The sequence below is a fragment of the Fukomys damarensis genome, unplaced genomic scaffold, assembly GCF_012274545.1.
Source record: "Fukomys damarensis isolate Sample0158 unplaced genomic scaffold, DMR_v1.0_HiC HiC_scaffold_17, whole genome shotgun sequence".
Taxonomy (NCBI): domain Eukaryota; kingdom Metazoa; phylum Chordata; class Mammalia; order Rodentia; family Bathyergidae; genus Fukomys; species Fukomys damarensis.
Window position 1 is genome coordinate 2,513,182 of NW_022900929.1, and position 18,526 is coordinate 2,531,707.

The 18,526-nt window shown below is 40.5% G+C and overlaps 1 protein-coding gene across 1 annotated transcript in view; it reads left to right on the forward strand.

Annotated features, from left to right (window-relative positions):
• Rac1 (Rac family small GTPase 1) overlaps window positions 1-18,526 on the forward strand; it is a gene marked incomplete at its 5' end in the record, with an annotated part of 44,310 nt that overhangs the window by 22,831 nt on the left and 2,953 nt on the right. Inside the window, 3 exons of the mRNA XM_010642851.2 lie at window positions 7,239-7,310; window positions 11,690-11,807; window positions 18,344-18,406. Of these exons, the coding sequence (XP_010641153.2) occupies window positions 7,239-7,310; window positions 11,690-11,807; window positions 18,344-18,406 (253 nt within the window). The remainder of the gene's footprint in view (window positions 1-7,238; window positions 7,311-11,689; window positions 11,808-18,343; window positions 18,407-18,526) is intronic.

The window sequence follows — 18,526 nt, forward strand, 5'->3', positions numbered from 1 at the left end:
CCGGAGGGAAAAGTGAACTCCACCCTCCCGCTTTCTTCCCGGGACGGACACCGCCCGCCGCCCTGCGCTGGCTGGCACGTCCGGGAGGCGGGTGTCGGGGTTTATGCCGTTATTTTAAACAAGGGCCCCTTTTCAGTTTCTGCAGTAAATCTCTCGAGTGCCCCACGCCGAGAGCTGCACGGGTCGGGGCAGCCAGTCGAGCCTATTGGACGCGTATTTGGGACGGTACACTTTGGTGACCCGAAACTTAGAGGAGGACCAGGCTACTTCGACTTGTACTTCGCCCCTTTAGCCTCACTCCACCCCCTCCGTAGTACTGTGATTGAACCCAGGACCTTCACACTGAGCCACATCCCTAGTTTTTCGTTTTTTAGTTTAAGGCACGACTCTCTTAAGTTATAAATTGCCCAGGCTAGGGTAGAATTTGCATTCTTCCTGCCTCAGCCTCCCGGAGTGCTGGAAATTTCAGGTTTTCGCCACCCGACAATTTCGAGGTTTCTTAAAAATGACCATTTTCTCTCTGTGTGTAGAAGCTTTTTGATATGCTAACTGTGAGGATCCCTGTGTGGTGGAAGCTTTTCTTTCCTTTGAACATGGTGTGGTTATTTAAAAAAAAAAAAAAACCAGCCAGAATTCGTCTTCGCTTAACACATTAGGTATGAATGTAGGAGAACTGGCTCCTTGTGACTCAAGGCTTTTCATTCTTGTCCGTGGTGGTTACAGGCCCTTGAGGAAGACAAGACTAGTTTTATGTCGTTTTTTTCCTCCCATAGAAACAAGAATCTCAGTGTAATCCAAGCAAAATTAAGCGTCTTAGCATTGCTTGTGTAGGTTAGTGTTAACAGGGAAGCTGGGAGAATTACTATCAGTTTCAGCAAACTCACAGTGCAACTGGTACTTTTCAGGTTGAGTAGAGTTGAAGGAAGTTTTGACATCACTGTTAATTTTTGGTTAATCGTCTCTAAACTTGTCATTAGTACAGATTTTGGTTTTATGCTTCTTTATGCATTTACAGATTTTCAGTTTATTTAGAAACATTTGTGAAACATTTGAAATTGCTTACTGGCAGGCACAGTACACTGTGAGGCTGAGGCAGGAAGTTTGCAAGTTTGAGCTCACTGGACAATTTAGGGAGTTGCTATCTCAAAATAAAAAGGCCCTGGTTTCAATCCTTAGTACCACAAAAAAGAAAAAAAAAAGTCTCTGTAACGAATACAAATACAAGATATAGACAGACAACTGATTTTTATAAAACATTCATTTGTGAGATTGTCTCAAATGTGAAAGAGTAATAATACTTCGTGGTTCTACGTAACTAAAAATTGTTTCACTTAGGAATATGTATGTACGCTACTACTTTAAACTTTTAAAAGCAGGAGAAAATGGTTTATTTGGTTTAGTAGTGAGAAAATTTTCTCACTTGGAGAAAATGGTTATTTGATTTAGTAGTGAGTCAGTGAATTGGTTTAAATAAAGTCTTGATCTTTCTGTGTAGTAAGTTAGCTAAGCTCTAATTTTAGAAACATTTAAAGTTGTCTGAATTTCCTTTGACAGTTAAATATTTGGAATCAGCAGTACTTGGAATGTGAAGTACTACATACTAATTTTTTTATTTTTACTTTTTCTGAGACCGGGTCTCGCTACACAGTTCAGGCTGGCCTTGGACTCACTGTAGCCCATGCTGGCCTCAAACTTGCAGCAATCCTCTTGCCTCAGCCTCCCAAGTGCTGAGATCACTGGTGTGCACCACCACACTTGGCACTTACTTGTTTTTTAAAGTTAAATCTCTAATTCAGTATCCAACTGCAATATATAATGTCATTTTAAAACTTCTAAGACTAAAATGTGCAAACACAAAAGATAGATTTAGTTTTGCACCCTCTCCCTTTTTCTTGCAGTGCTCCTCACATAGTGAGTTACCCCTTAACCTTGGATTGGCATTTTTATCTGGTCAAACACTTGTTGAATGCCTCTATGGCACCTGGACCCTCCTTTTACATCACCACTTACTTAAAGGTAATCCTGGTCCTCTCACTCTTTCCTCAAGAGAGGTGCCTGAAGGGGAAGTTAATCAAGATTAAACAAGACGATGAACATCAAGAGCCTCATAAGTGGCTGGCCTTTTGCTGAGAGCTTAGGAAGTGCCTTAGAATTTTTTTTTTTTTTTTTTTTTTTTTTTTTTTTTTTGCATTGCTGCGGATCAAACTCAGCCTTACACGTATTAGTCAAATTTTCTTTCACCATTTCTGCTGCTCTGAGGCTTGGTGAGGGAGTACTGGACATAGAAACACAATTCCTAGCTTTGAAATTTCAGTCTGGTTTTAGTACAGTATTTGACATTTTAGTACAGTATTTGACTAGATGTGAGCATTAAGAGCAATACACCTTGCTGGGGATTTAGCCCAGTGGTTCCAGTGCCTGCCTTGCAAGCGTAAGGTCCTGAGTTTGATCCCCGGTACAAAAAAAAAAAAAAAAAAAAAAAAAAAAAAAGCAATACAACCTTTACAGAAAATTTAAAGGGTTACTTAAAAGGATGACGGATAGCAAATACTGTAATGAAAAATCTGTATGCATGATTTTTCATACCAAAAATATTTTTCTGCTTTTAATTCAGTAAGCTATTTCTGAAGCTATAGTTGGAATAGTGTTTTATTCAGAAATTGTTATGAAATATTAAGTATGGGTTGAAATTTTGTGGGACAGAACATGGTACCTATAACTTCTCCAGGAAGCTCTGCTTGGAGATGGTCTTTTCTTTACTTATAGTGTCTCCCATCAAGTATTTATAAACAACTTTTTATGTATTATAATTGGTGCTGAGAATGGCATATGCTCTTGTTGTGCTTTACCCACAGCCAACACTTTTTTTTTTTTCTCCTTTTTTCTGGTACTGGTATTGAAATCAGGGCATTCACACTAAGCCCTGGCCCTGGCCCTTTAAAAAAATTTTTTTTTTTTTTGAGATAGGATCTTGCTAATTCACTGAGTTGCCCCATTTGGGTTCAAATTTGTAATCCTGATTCAGCCTCCTTCTTTTCTAGGTAGAGTCACTTAGTTGTCCAGGCTGGGTTTGAACTTCTCGATCTTCTTACTTCAGACTCCAGTGTGCAGTGATTATTGGTGTGCACCACCATGCTTGCCTGTGATTACCACCCCCATTACTGGGGATCAGACTCAGGACCTTGCTCTTGCCAGGCAAGCATGGCACCACTGAACTTCTTCCCAGCCTGCCTGTGTTTATTTCTGACATGTTATAAAGACATTTGAGTTCTAAGTTGGCTTCCAAATTTAGTGTATAATTCTGATCTTGATTGATAAAATTATACACAATGCTCTTTTAAAATTTTACATGATAAGACTGGGAAATCTAGCTCAGTGTTACATTTGCCTAATGTACATAGTCCTTGATTAGATCCCCAGCACCACCATAAATAAATAAAATTTAAATGATAATACTAAGAAAAGTTTGGGATTGAGTTACATGGAAGAATATTAGGATGCCAATTTTGAAACGTTTAGTCCACCCTGTACAAACATCTGATATCTTAGTACTTCCTACTTTTTCACCGCTATATCACCAGACAGCTCTATCTTGTAATTACCGTTTGACTAGAAAGGAAATGTTTTATTGGGAATTTTGCTATTAGTGCACCTGTCATCAAAAGAAATTGTTTTCCACCAATTTTTGTTTTTCCATTTTCAGTACTGGGGATTGAACCCAGGAACTGCACATTGAGCAACATCCTCAGTCCTTTTCATATTTTTTTATTTTGAGGAAGGAGCTCTCTTATGTTGCCCAGGTAGGGCTTGAACTTGGAATCCTTTTGTCTTAGCTTCCCAGAGTGCTGGGATGACAGGTGTGCACCACAGTTGACTCCACTAACATATTCATCACCCTGAATGCACCCAATCTTGTCTGAAAAATTTCACATACAGAGAAGTTCAAAGAATTGTGTAGTCAGTACCTGAATACTCACCATCTAGAATCCATAACCAACATTTTGTTCTATTTGATTTATCACGTGACCTCCCATTATCAGAGGACTTAATAGGGGAGTGGCTGTTGAAAAATAGGGTGGTGTACAATTAGATACAATTTTTTTCTGTCGTGGGGATTAAACAGACCTTTACATTGAGCTACACCCCAAGTGTTTTGTTTTGTTTTTTCCCTGTGTTGAGATCTGGTCTAAGACTTTTAAATTGCCTTGGCTCAGCTTGAACCTTAGCCTCTCAGTGCAGGGATCACAGGTGTGAGCCCCCACACCCAGGTAAATTCTTTTGACTTTTAACTTCAGCTGAATCCTATCCATTGCTCCAGAATTGGACTTGATAATTGTAGACAGGTGATCTAGAATAAGGCCTGCTTCAGACTTCGGCTATTAAGTGTAGCAACTTCAGCCTTGAATGTTATAGAAATTTTATGCAGAACCTTAATGTTTTGAAGCCTTTAATGATTATGGTAGCTTTTTGTACATTGGTTGTATAACCTTAGTATTGTTAAGATTGTTAATATTTTCTATACAACATTTATCATTTTTGAAAAAGGGTTCACTTGTCATGGCTTTAGTATCTACTCACTTCCTCAACTACCAGTGCACTGCCCCCACGTCTGAGGAGCTCCTGAAACTGTCCGCTCATCTCTACCTTCAACTCCCTGCTTGGTCCAGATCACTGCACAGGATTGGAAGTGGAATATAGTAGCCACTTCCTTATTTCCTGCCTCCAGTCCTAGCTTCTTCAGGCCCCTTTCCACAGTGCACTCAGAGGCTTCTTCTAAAATCTGATGCATTCTTGGCAACCTCAGAACCTCCTGTGTCTTCCCAAGTAGGCTCATCCCACATCTTCCACAAGAAATGACAACCTCTTCAAATTTTCCTCTGTTCCTTCCCCCATATTTCTTTGTTCTTCTGTTATACTGGGCTTCAGCTCTGGGCCTCCCCATAGGCTGCTGCGTTTGTTCTGCCATCCTGTTGCCATTCTTCACAGACTTAACATACATCACAGCCCCTCTAGCCTCCCCCAGGACTAGGTTATATCTTTGCCTATATACTCCCAGAGCATCTTTAATAACATTCTCATACTTGTACATTTTGTTCTTCATTTTTTATTTAATAATTGCACATACTGCAAGAAGTCTCCATTACATTATTTTTAGCACTCAGTATACTTCCTGGCAAAGCACATACTTAGTCTAAATTGAAGTTGAATCAAAGCTCACAATAGTTTGGTGAAGGATTGGTAGTTTTGCATCCTTTTTATGGGCAAGAAAACGGAGGCATATGAGGAAGTTTGAACTTGTCAAAAAATGACAGCTACTAAATGATAGAATAGGCTCTGTGTCACATCCAGGCTTTTGACTCTACATCTTAGGCTTTTGCTCTTTAGGCTTATTTTGACATTTTCATCCTTTTACAGAATGTGTATCCAATGAGTCATTTCTGTTTAAAAAAACTAAGAGTTGGAGGTTACCTCCTGATGAAGTAATATTTGATTGTGAGGTCTTTGGGGTGGGAAGTTCCAAGTTTTGTTTAAGCACTTAATAATGTTTTGAGTAAAACAAGTATTGGCAAGACTGAATGGTCCTGTAATCTGCCCCTGTTGAGGCATTTTTCTCTTTAAGCTGGAGTGTGAGGGAAAATAGAAAAGTACTTACTTTCTTTATGGTGAATCCTGATTTATGGTAATTGAGGTTGAACAACAAGATTTTTGCACTGCCAGGTGTGGTGGCTCACACCTGTGATCCCATTACTCAAGAGGCTGAGGCAGAAGGATCACTGTAAGTTCCAGGCCAGCTTGGGCTACACAGTGAATTCAAGACCAGCCTGAACTACAAAGTGAGACCCTGTCTCAAAAAACAAACAGAAAAGAAAGAAAAAGTAAAAAAATCTTAATACTATTGTGTTATCTTGACTTTGGCAAACCAGCAGTAGTAGCGAACTGGCCTCATTTGTGGACAGCATTTCATGAAACGAGCCCTTGGAATGCCAGGGACTTAGAAGCCTCTCTAGTTTATCTATGAATGTTATTTGTGGATTTAAAGGAAAAAAAATTTTTTTTCTTTGGTACTGGGGATCGAACTCGGGTCTGCACTTACAAGGCGGGCGGCGGAACCACTGAGCTAAATCCCCAGCCCAAAAGAAAATATTTTTAATTTTTAATTGTTTTGCAAAGTGATCTTAATTCTTAGGAATATTTTCTTGAAAAAAGTTCAGGTAGTGCTGGGCATGGTGGCACGCACGCCTGTAATCCCAGCACTGGGGAGGCTGAGGCAGGAGGATTGCTGTGATTTCGAGACCAGCCTGGGCTACATAGTGAGTTCCAGGTCAGTCTCAACTACATAATGAGACCCTGTCTTAAAAAAACAAAACAAAACAAAAAAAAAAGTTCAGGTGGTTTGGAACTTTGATCCATCACCCTGACTTGTGCCTGATGGTACACCTGTAATAGTAATATAGTCTGTACCCCTTCATGGTTGTGCAGGTGTCACTTTTGACCTGAGTATTTTTTGCATTCTTCTCTTTTTAGTTTGTTATGTTATACCTTCTTCTGTGAGCCATGAACTCGTGTCTGGGACATGTGTTAGCCCCTGCTTTAAAAGCGTTGGTGAGGGAAGCTTATGGTAATGCATACACATGAATCAATGCAAGAACAGTTGTGTGTGGTGGCTTGTTAACTAAGCACTCTATTAAGAGAACAGTCATAATTGGTTTTCAAGGGGAAGGCTTTAGGAAGGTGACCGGAGTTTAAGCTGTGTCAGAGGCAGCAGAATAAGTTAGTATGCATACAAGTAACAAAATGTATGTATTGCAGAGGCAAGCAGTGTTTATGTTAGTGTTAATCTGCATACTCTGGGGATAGAACTTAACATGCTTAACTTTCTACAGATGTCCACAGAAGGGATATTTTAGATTTTAAACTGTTGTTCCTCTTGAATTTTGTATTTATTTAACAACTACTTCTTGACTACTGGTGTTAATGTCACATACCTTCATAGAACAAGATGGCTCCAAATATACCTTTCTGAAAAATTCTAGGTTGTTTACTTTGAGTTTCAGGATGAAAATGTCTGCATAGTGTTAAAGTAAAGGTTCTAGAAACTGATTGTTTAATGCTAAGAATGTGGTATGGAAACTTCTTGATTTTTCTAAAAATTATTTTAACAGTATAATAATAAATGCTGGAATCACACTGATGTTCACTAAGCAGCTTTTTTTTTTTTCTTCTCTCTCTCCCTTTAGAGCTGTAGGTAAAACTTGCCTACTCATCAGTTATACAACCAATGCATTTCCTGGAGAATATATCCCCACTGTGTAAGTATCTTCATTTAAATTGGGAATTAATGTCTGCTTCTCCAGTTCCTTCGGCCATTTGTTTTGCTATAAAGTCTTTTTTAATCCTTTTTTGTGTGTGGTGGTGGTGGTGGTGGTATCACGATCAAACTCAGAATCTTGCACTTGTGAAGCAGGTGGCTGGGGCGGAACCATTGAGCTAAATCCCCGGTCCTTTCTTAATCTTTATATGATCTGATACTTGTTTTCCTTTCATATCTTGAGAAGAATATAATAATAAGGTATTAGGGCTTTAAAAAAATAGTTGATTTATAGTTATTCTTATAGAATAAACACAGCTTTCCGGATTGATTCTTAGATACTTGGAAACAGTTAAGCTGCGAATGATGTTGTGGAGGCTGGATAATATTGGTAAAGAAAATCATGCTGAGTATGGTAGTTGTAATCTCAGCACTTGGGAGACTGAGGCAGGAGGATCTCTAGGAGTTCAAGGCTGGCATCAACTACAAAGTGAAATCTTGTCTAAACACACCCCCTCCCCACCAAAATAAAGAAAGAAATACCTGATCAGAGTTTGGTTAGAGAAAGGCCTTGTCAGTTTAAGAATGTCAGATAAATTTGGTTCAGTGGGAACTGGAACACGAAGTGTTCCGTTAGGTTTTAATTAGTCTATTCTGGTGAGTCAACCTTTGGTTCTGTGTCACTGTCAGTTACAGGGCTTTAGAATTGAGTCCATTGTGGGGGAATATAACTGGCTGTTGGGCTGATTATTTCCCATGGGCTGCAGAATTGGGTGAAGAAGGAAAAGTGCTTTTCTTAGTATATGTGCTGCTGAAGTTAGCACAGGAAAAGTGCTGTTCTGATGATGGGTTACCAGAGACCCCAAGTAGCCAAGCCTCATAGTACACCACCCTGTGGCTGCAGAGAGCTATATGTCCCTCTCCTTTGCCTCCTGGTTAAGTAGGCACAGTTTGGGAGAAGTCACATCAAGCTGTGCCCTGCTCAGGTACAACACCCTACTTGGGGGATCTTTGTAATGTTGCACACATTTTAAAAATACAAGTGGAGGGCCAGGGATTTAGCTCAGTGGTGCTGGCACTTGCCTAGCAAGTGCAAGGTCTGGTGGAGTTCCATCCCTGGTGCCAGAAAAGGATGGGGGGGAAAAAAAATGGAAACCTTGTGTCTTGGTTGTCCTGGATTTATGTTGGGTATTTTCCTTTTCTACTTGTATACGTAGAGCTTCCTTAATTATGTGCTGTGATTGATTATACCACTGGTCCCAGGGTCCCTCACACCTTTGTTTTAGCATTATAGAAGGTATTGTGTTAGTAATTTTTTTTTCTTTCCTAGTACCAGGGATCCAACTTAGGACCTTGCGCTTACAAGGCAGGAGTGACACCACTGAGCTAAATCCCCAGCCCTATAGGGCTGGGGATTTAGCTCAGTGGTTCGGTGGCCTGCCTTGCAAGTGCAAGGACCCGAGTTCAATCCCCGGTACCCCCCCAAAAGTCATTATATATATATATTTGTACACATCTGTCAGATTATTAGTAGAATTGTCACCTCAAAGGAGAATAGGCATTTTAAATGTTGATAGAGATTAAGCATCCCTAACGTGAAAATTTGAAATTCACAATGCCCCAAATGCAAAATTTATCAAGTACTGACATCATACCACAAGGGGAAAATTCTACATCGTGAAACTATTTCATGTACAAAATTATTAAAAATGCTATATAAAATCCCAGATTATGTGTCTAAGGTGTATATGAAACAAATGAATTCTGTATTTAGATTTTGATCCCATCCCCAAGATAACATAGAGATTTCAAAATCTAAATACCCTAATCTGAAATTTATTTTTATTTATATATTTTGAGGCTGGGTCTTACTATGTAGTTCAGGCTGGGCTTAAACTCCCTATGTGTGGCAGGCTGGCCTTGAACTTGTAGTCATTCTTCTGCCTCAATCTCCTTAATGCTAGGATTATAGGCATGTGCCATTATGCCTGGCTAAAAATCCAAAATTTTAAATGTTTCTGGTCCTGATCATTTTAGGTAAGGAATACGCAGCTTTTCTCCCAAATTGCTGTCCAAAAAGCTTGTCAACTGCTTGATGTGACTGAAATGGCCTTGTCATACATACTATGACTAATGTGGATTGAAAGAAAGTTATCTCATTATTTGCATATCTGATAATTAGTGAGATTAAAATCTTGAGAATGTTCCCAGTCTATTTATTTGTAGTTTAAGAGTTGCCTACTGAAGCTGGGCGTGGTGGCACACACCTGTAATTCCAGCACTTCAGGAGGCTGAGGCAGTAGGATCGCCACAAGTTTGAAACCAGACTGAGCTACACAGTGAGTTCCAGAGCAGTCTGAACTACATAGTAAGACCCTGTCTCAAACAAACAAACAGAGTTGCCTGTTGAAATCTTTTGCTAATTTTCCAGTGAAAATTTGTCTTACCAACAAAACATCTTATAAATAAATACCATTTGTCTCTTGTAAGTCATTTGTCTCTGAATTTCATTATGGTGTTTCTGCCATCTAGATATTTAACATTTTACACCAATAATGCCATCTCTCCCATTTCATAAAGTGTTATGTTATGCTTAGGAAGGTCGTTCCTGCTTCAGTGATGTACAAATATTCTACTATTTCCAGGATTTTTGTGCCTGAAGTTTTTGTCTTTAATTGGTTCAGAATTCATTTTTTGTGTAATACAAGGTAAGCATCCATCCACTTTTTTTTTTTTTTTTTTTTTTGATAGTGTCTTCCTGTGTGGTTTAGGCTGGCTTTGAATTTACAGTGACACTCCTGCCTCAGCTTCCTGAGTGCTGGGATTACAGCTGTGTGCTACCACACCTGGCTAAAGCATCTGAGTAGTTTGGTTTTGGTTCTGGTGGGGTTTTTTTGGTTTATTGGAAAATACCACAGGACCATTTATTGAATAATCTTTTCTCGTGGAAGCAGAATTACCACATTCCTCAAACTTTTTTTTTTTTTTTTGGTACCAGGTTCAAACTTGGGTCCTTGCACTTGTGAGGCAGCAGAACCACTGAGCTAAATCCCTGGCCCTCCTCAGACTTTTTTATGAAAGCTAGTTCTGTAATTAAATTCTGTAAATCACATTGGAACCTTTTAGACTTTGACTCTGATCTTGCATTATGGTGGTACCATCCAATTTTAGTATTAGTACATAAAGATTAAGCTTTGTCTTTTAAAGTTAATATATAAGGTTCTTACTTTGGTTTAAATTAAAATACCTGTTTTTAAAATGCTTCCCTCTTTATTAACTGCTCTGGTGCCAGCAGCACTTATTTAAATCAGTCTTATTGCTGTCTTGACAGTCTATATTTAATGGGTTTTCTGTGTTGCCTCTTACAGTGAATTGAATAGCAACTTTAAGCTAATTTAGACATTAATGTGATCAGGTCCTTTCACTTTGAAAATGTTTTGGATGGGGCCGGGGATTTAGCTCAGTGGTTCTTCCTCCTGCCTTGCAAGCACAAGGACCAGAGTTCCATCTCCGGTACCAAAAAAAAATGTTTTGGATGGCTTGTAAATTGAGTTATGTTTTGGGTTACCATTTCACTCAGGCACAGGTGACCAAGACTGCTAGCTACCACCTACACTCATACATACACTCTGGATATGCTTACTGAAAACGAGTAAAATATGTACATGAAAAACTAAGCAGGTGGGATTTCAAAGAGGGACTGATTCTGTACTTTGGGGAGAAAGATCTTAACTTTCTGTTAAAAAGGCAATTTTTTTTCTTTATTTTGTTGGTACTAGTGATTGAACCCATGGAGCACTGAGCTATATCCTCAGCATTTTGTTTTTTTTTTTTGAGACAGGGTCTCACTATGTAGTCCAGGCTAGTCTTGAACTCACTGTGTAGTCCAGGCTGGCCTCAAACTTGCTGCAATCCTGCTGCCTCAGCCTCCAGAACTCTGGGATTACAGGTGTGCACCACCATGTTTGGCCTCTTTTTTTTCACTTTTTGAGACAGGGTCTTGCTAAGTTGCCCAGGCAGGCCTCTGATTTGAAATAAAACCTTCTGTGTAAGCCACCTGAGTGCCTATGATTAGGATGTGTACAACTGTGCCTGGGTTATTTATTTATTTATTCTTTTTTTTAGTTGGGATAGTTTTCTTACTTAAATATAGTAGGTTGTCCTTTGTTTTTCAGGCATTTCTTTCCTCAGTGTGTGTGGTTGATTCTGAGGACCTTCTTCCTGTCCCCTGCCCTCCAGGCTTCACCTCTTCATGACTTAGGGGCATTTTCTGCTTGGCAGCCTGAGGTCCCTTCCCAGGTTGTCAGCACACCTCTGGGATGCTGCTAGGATTGTGGCAGGGGTCCCCTCTGTGACTAACAGTTTTTATCCATTCTACAGCTTTGACAACTATTCTGCCAATGTTATGGTAGATGGAAAACCAGTGAATCTGGGCTTATGGGATACAGCTGGACAAGAAGATTATGACAGATTACGTCCCCTCTCCTATCCGCAAACAGTAAGAATCACAACTGATTTTTTAATGTGTCCCTTAGAGTATATAACACTTTAGTGTTTAGTTAATACATATCACCTGTGTACATATTTACGTTTCCATGATTTGGATAAATTGAGTAATAGCAAGTAAATTAGCAAGTAAATATCCCCCCAGCCAGATTTTAAAATATTGATTGATGGATGGATTATTGTTCTGGGAAGTGAACCCAGAGTGTTGCTTATGCTAGGCAAGTGCTTCATCCAGCCCTTTTAAAATTTTGATCAGGGTCTCATTGGGCTTGAACTTGCAATCCTGTGTCAGCCACCTCATTAGGGTTTTGGGCATGTACTACCAGGCCTGCCAGTTCTAAACTTTTTTATTTTTTGTGGTACCAGAGATTGAACTCGGGACCTTATACTTGCATGGCAGGCATGGTGCCACTGAGCTAAATTCCTAGTCCACATATGGATTCTGTTCTCTTCTTCTCTCTTCTTCTTTTCTCCTCCTCTTCCTCTCTCTCCTCTCTTCATACAGGGGATCAAACAGGACCTTGTGCTTGCAGGGCAGGTGCTAGCACTACTAAGCTAAATCCCCGGCCCCAGTTCTAAACTTTGATATATACAGATTTTCCCCTCCAAGCATCTTGTACATCTTGTTTCCTCTTGGAAGTATTGCCAAATACAGTTTTACTTGAGCTATAGATTTTTGCTAATTGTCCTTTAGCCAAATTTTAGTTAATAGTACTATATAAAGACCAAAAATAGAATTTGGAAGTTTTGAATTGGACGGTTTCTCACAAAAATCTATAGAAAGAAACTTAACTGTGGTTAAGGATTAAAATTTAGCCCATAATCATCAAATGATTCAAATAATTTAGTAACTTGGAAAATTATTTTATATCCAGTGGGCTTTGAATTTGAAAAGTCCAGATTTTTAACTGTGCTTAAAAACTTAGTGAGTGGTAGAGTCAGTCTCCACTCCCTGGTTATACCTGGAAGGGTGTGGCATCACTTCTGAGAAATGAGAACCAACCCTCTGTGACTAGAGGTATGATAGACAGTAGGGTGAAGCTTTTTCTTCTAAGGAAATTATTCCTAGCCAGTCAAAGGACACTTGGCAAGAGACCCACTCTGCTTTGAGGAGCCCAGGTAAGGAAAGTGGACTCTTCTCAGGTTGAATAAAGCTGTAGTACGTGAGGCCTGAAATCAAAGTGGTGGTTGTGCTTATGGGGCTGAGATTAAACTGTTTATGTCCTTTCTTTGTGTAGAGGTGGACAGTTTCCTTAAATACTTGAGCAGCAAAAGAAAGTAAGACATTCTTTCCAGTAGTTTAGAAAATAAACCAATTGCTATATAATCTACAACCTAGAAGCATGGGTGGTGGTGAGTGGGGTACTTGAGCAGAGTGCACCCAGCCCACAGGTAGACCTTCCTGGACTCCTTGGACATGAGGAAATGTTCTTGGCAACAACGAGCAGGCCCCAAATGCTCAAATACTGGTGCCTGGCACGGCTCATTTCTTTGGGCTGCTGTGTCTTCCTGAGAGGAAGGAGCAGACTTGGAAGTTACAGGCTGGCACCTTGGTCTCTTATCGATAAAGGGGAGACTTCTAATCTTTGTGATGAATGGAATCTGGTGTCTGATTTTGGTTCTTTGGGCTTCAGTCCTTTGTGCTCACTTAAGGCTGCTCAGATTCACTGCTAAAGAATCAGATGGAAGATTTTTTAAATTTTTTTAAATTTAAATTTAAATTTTTCTTTCTTTCTTTTTTTTTTGATACCAGGGAATTGATCTCAGGAGCTTGCTCTTTCAGGGTAGGCCCGGTACCACTGAGCTAAATCCCTGGCCCAAGATTTTTTTATTTAAGGAGTGTTGAGAAGAGATTTATGCTTTCCGTGGTCATTTACGTTGACCTCCTTTTATGTTGTGTAGTCCTGTGTAACTGTTAAATCTCTTTAAATGAGTAGTGTCTGCTTTGTTCTCTAAAAGGTATCTATCCACGTAGTCTCATTTTCGTTTGAAATTCCCTTCCAGTTTTTATTTTTCAAAATTAATCCATATAGCTTTTCATCAATAAGTTAACTTCATTTTCTCTTAACTGTCTTTGTTAATTCAATATACTCATCTTCAGTTTAAATGCTAGAATCTCCACACCTTACATGGTGTCAGTCACCTATGTTTCCCTGCATTCACTGGGATTTAGTGATGTGAGTGGGATCGGGAGGGTGTGTCAGTGTCACAGGCTTGTTCCCTGTGGGTGTCTCACCCAGGGATGTGGCCTGTTTGCTGAGATACTGGGCCAGGTGTTTGCGTTTTCTGTGTGCTCTACTTTGAGGAGGGCTTTTAAATGCTGTGCTCAACTGCTGTGATGTTGAATAAAAGGAAAAACCACACTAGCTGGGCAGTTTTGATTTTCAAAGACCTCAGCTTTTGTTAAGTTAGCTGTTACAGGTGTCCAGGTCCTTCCGCCAAAGGTCATTAGCAATACATGGAATGGATTTCGTACTGTTTGCCCCAGGGGCCACACTTAGGGGCTGTGGGGTGAAGTTTGGGTCTGTGGGGTGTGACCAAGGAGAGCAGAACTTCAGAAAGGAGGCATTTGCTATGGCTGAAAGCTGTCATTCGCAAAGTAATTCCATGGTTGTGTATTTTAATAAATAAATCTTTAAGAGGTGGGGAATAAAGCAAGGCTAAAGCTGTGATTGGTAGTTTCTCAGTGCGGCATGGTTCTGTAATTTACGCAGTGACTGTGGGTTTGTCTGCCCTTAGACAAGGTTAAGAGTGGTCTTGTTTTTTGATTATTTTTAGTATCATCTCACCATGGTCACTTCTGCAGTCGTGTTCTGGAGAATACCTTGGCTACAGTGAAGCTGTGGGGGCCAGGCTGCTTCCCATATGTCAGGGGCTGCTTTTCTTTTTCTGAGCTTTTTTTTTTTTTTTTTTTTTTTTTTTTTTTAAAAATTACACTGATGACACATGTCCACCTTTTTTTAGTTTTGCCATTTCTCTGCCATGTGTACATATCCTGGTCCTTTTTTTCTGTGCATAAAAATGCCTATATTTAAAACGAAATAATTCAATCTGGGGTGCTATACATGCCTGTAATCCCAGCACTTGGGAGGCTGAGGCAGGAGGATCAAGAATGTAAGGCCTGCTACATAGCAAGTTCAGTGCCAGCTTCAGCTGCGTAGCAAGACCCTGTCTTTAAAAGAGAAAGAAAAAAAAAAAAATCCATGCCTAAAAGCAAAGCCCAGGTGGAAAGTATCTGCAAGAAAGTAAAATTAAGGAAGTGATATTATTTTTGGCTTAGTGAGATTTCAGCCACCAGATATCCCTCGAGTCTCCCACTGCCATGAGCTGGCCTGTCTTGGGGGACTGCGCCTCTGTGGCAGAGGATCCAAGGTAGTTTGACCTATGAGGGAGAGGGAAGTAATGAAATCACTGAAGACTTGAGTGTGGCATAGTCAAAAGTGATCTGGTGATTTGAGGAAAATAGCATTTAAGTACACAGGAAGGTGGGCCAGTGACCAGTGTCACTACCTGTGAGGAAGGACAGGGAGAGAGACTTTGAAAGAGATAGGTGCTCCTGAGGTTGCTCAGTGAGTGTGACAGGGACAGGGAAGAAGAGAGACTTGGCCAGGATCGGTTAGCATAACTTCTCTGTGTTGCGGCAGCAGGAAAGCCCAGTTGAAAGGAATCAGTGGTAGGAAGCCAGTATCAGAAGCAGCAGACGGGTTTTCTAAAGGCTATATTTAGTTGGGTGGGGGGACGGGACAAGGGAAGAACAGGCAGATGGCACCGACGTTCACATGGGTGGGAAGTGGAACTGCTAGGCTCCTGTTCTGTATGTCTCTTCTCTATCAAAAGATGTGTTCTTAAAAATTGAAAAGGGCACAAGTGCAGTTAGAGGATATTTTGGAACTCTCGTTTCTGTGACTGGTTCTGATGAGTTTGTATCACAGTAAAGATTTGGTATCATATAAAGTCCTTGGGGAGGGCAAATCTTCAAAAATAGCCCACAGATTAAAGTGAATAGTTAGAAAAGTATTGTTTGAATTATAAATCAAGGGTGAGTGAGATGAAATTAAAACAGTTCTCTTGTGTGTTCTTTTCTTAGTAGAGTTCCAAGGTTCCATGTTGGAAGAGTTGTTTGTTGAGTTTTATTGGAACAAAGAAATGAATTGAAAGCATTATGATAAGTACTAGATAAGTGGTGCATGGCTGTGGCTGTAGTCCCAGCACTCTGGAGGCTGAGGTAGGAGGATCGCCTAAAGTTCAGGGATAGCCAGTTCTATATAGCAAGATCCTGTCTCAACCAACCAAACAAACAAACCCAGACCACTAGATATGCTACTTCTAAATCTTCTGCAAAGGCTTCTGGAAGTGAAGGTTTTAGTTTGAGCAACATCATTCATTTTAGTAATGCAAGTCCACAAATGCAAACCTCGCTCTCAGAACAGGGAGACAGGTACACAGGTTCTGTACAGGAGACTTGATGTTCAGATAGCATCAGGCTGTCAGCTCTTAACAGCCTGTCCTTGGGAGGGCCCTTGGTCTGGCTCACAGGCAGGTGCCTGCCTTTCCTCTTTGCGGAGACTTCAGTGGGGCTTGCCTCTGAGAACTTGGCACGGAGCACCTATCGCTAGTGGATGCCAGTGACATAGAAGAGCTTTATGCTAAGGGACCCTTTTCATACTTCCAGCTTCATGTGAATGTGACAGATTCTGCTATGTGCTGTTGCAGGTAGAAGGAGCACCTTTGCTGCACTCCTAGTGTTTCCCGACTTCCCCACTGTCGCTGCATGTGGGACATACCATCTTTGACAGGTTTCATGGATTTGGTGGGGTTTGACATTAAAGATGTGTTAGGTCATCATATGCATTTAGATCCCTTGGAAGGGTTGAGATAAAATTCTGATAAAGACAAAGGGTTATATTGATTTTTATGTTCCTCCCTTTTCCTGAACTCAAACCAAGTTCTCGTGCATTACTAGGTTGGAGACACGTATGGTAAGGATATAACCTCCAAGGGCAAAGACAAGCCGATTGCCGTATGTAAGACTTTCAATCGACTTCAGTCTCGAGCTTATCTGTTCTCTCATTTCACTTAGTTTTCCTAGGAATTCTTACTGAGCCTCAAGTTCCTTGAGTGTTTTATATTTAATTCATTCAAGGTGGGGTTTGCTTGATGAAATAAGCTTTCATTGGAGCTGGTTTGAAGCAGTGTGTGAGCTGCTTGCTTCCCATCTCCCAGATGAAGGAGGGCTTAGGGAGGGGGGGCTCTGCAGCTGGGACAACCCACCTGGGCACTCAGGAGGGTGGCTGAACGCTGACCCAGGGCAGGACTAACCTTGCTGCCATGGCCTTCTTTTCTACTGTGGTGTCCTGTTTGGTGGGCTGTCTGGGCAGCTGAGCGATGCTCGTGAGCTAACCTGACCGTGCTTTGAGATGGTTTGCAATCATTTTGGAGGCTGTGGTGATTCTGGGGCAAGCTTGTGCATGTGCCAGCATTTACACAATGTAATTTATGAAAAGCTGTTGTGGGATGTTTCTTTCCTTTTCAGGTGCAAGATAACCAGCTGGATGGTTTAAACTGCTAGCTTGGGAATTGTATGCATTTCACAAAGTAGCATAATTGCCTTTTTCTAGGGATATTTTATAAGCCTAGCATTTTAGAAACTCTAGAGCATTTTTTATAAAGGTAAATATTTGAATTTTATGCACAATGCCCAGTGGGAAGAAAAACTCAAAATATTGCATATTTATCTAGAAACACTGTCCAAGTATGTATTCTATACTGCTTTTTCTTTCCATCTCTACTTTAGTGACAGTTCCCTTGGGGCCTTCTCCTGAGCCCCAGGTTGAGCCTGAGAAGCTGTGACATTGTGAGGGTGGTTGTCAGCAGGAAGGATGTCACTTCTGAAACATCCTTCTCCATGGAGGAAAGTGCCCAGGCAGCAACTATGCCAGGGACTGTGTGTGATAAGCTGTTAATTGGAGTCAGTGATGATCTAAAAATGTTTATACTTCACATGCAAATGGAGAGCTTAATAAAAGCATACTTTTGTAAATAATTTTTTTATATTGACTGTTTTGGGGAAACAAACCACATTTGGTGTAGTTCCATCCTAATTTTTTGTCTTTATAATATAATTAGATGCCCAATCAAGAGTTAGGAGGGCCAGGAATTTAGCTTAATGGTTCTCTCACCTGCCTTGCAACCGCAAGGTCTGGAATTTGATCCCTGGTACCGGAAAGAAAAAAAAAAAAGTTGGGAGTGGTGGAGAAGGTCTCCCATGGGTCTAGCTTGGCTGGCATATTTCTACCTTTACCTCTCCCTTTCTCCTCCCAAGTCATTAGTTGCTTGATGTGCTGGTTCTGGTTTTGGAGCTAACAGATTATAGGGGTGCACAGGGAGCAGAGCAGGTGTCTGACCTCAGCTGCTGGGACCAGTAGGCACACACACGTCCCATGATTAGCTTAGCAGCATTTTGAAAGCAAAGTGCAGTCATCATTTTAAGATTGTTTCTGAATGTTTACGTGTGTTTCCTTTTTATAGGATGTGTTCTTAATTTGCTTTTCCCTTGTAAGTCCTGCATCATTTGAAAATGTCCGTGCAAAGGTAAGTGGGTGTTTTGTTTTTCGGGTTTTTTTTGAAATAAATTGCTAGAGGGATGGTTATGTAGCTCAGTGGTAGAGGCCCTGGGCTTGAGCCCCAGCACCACAAAAATTTTTTAAATTA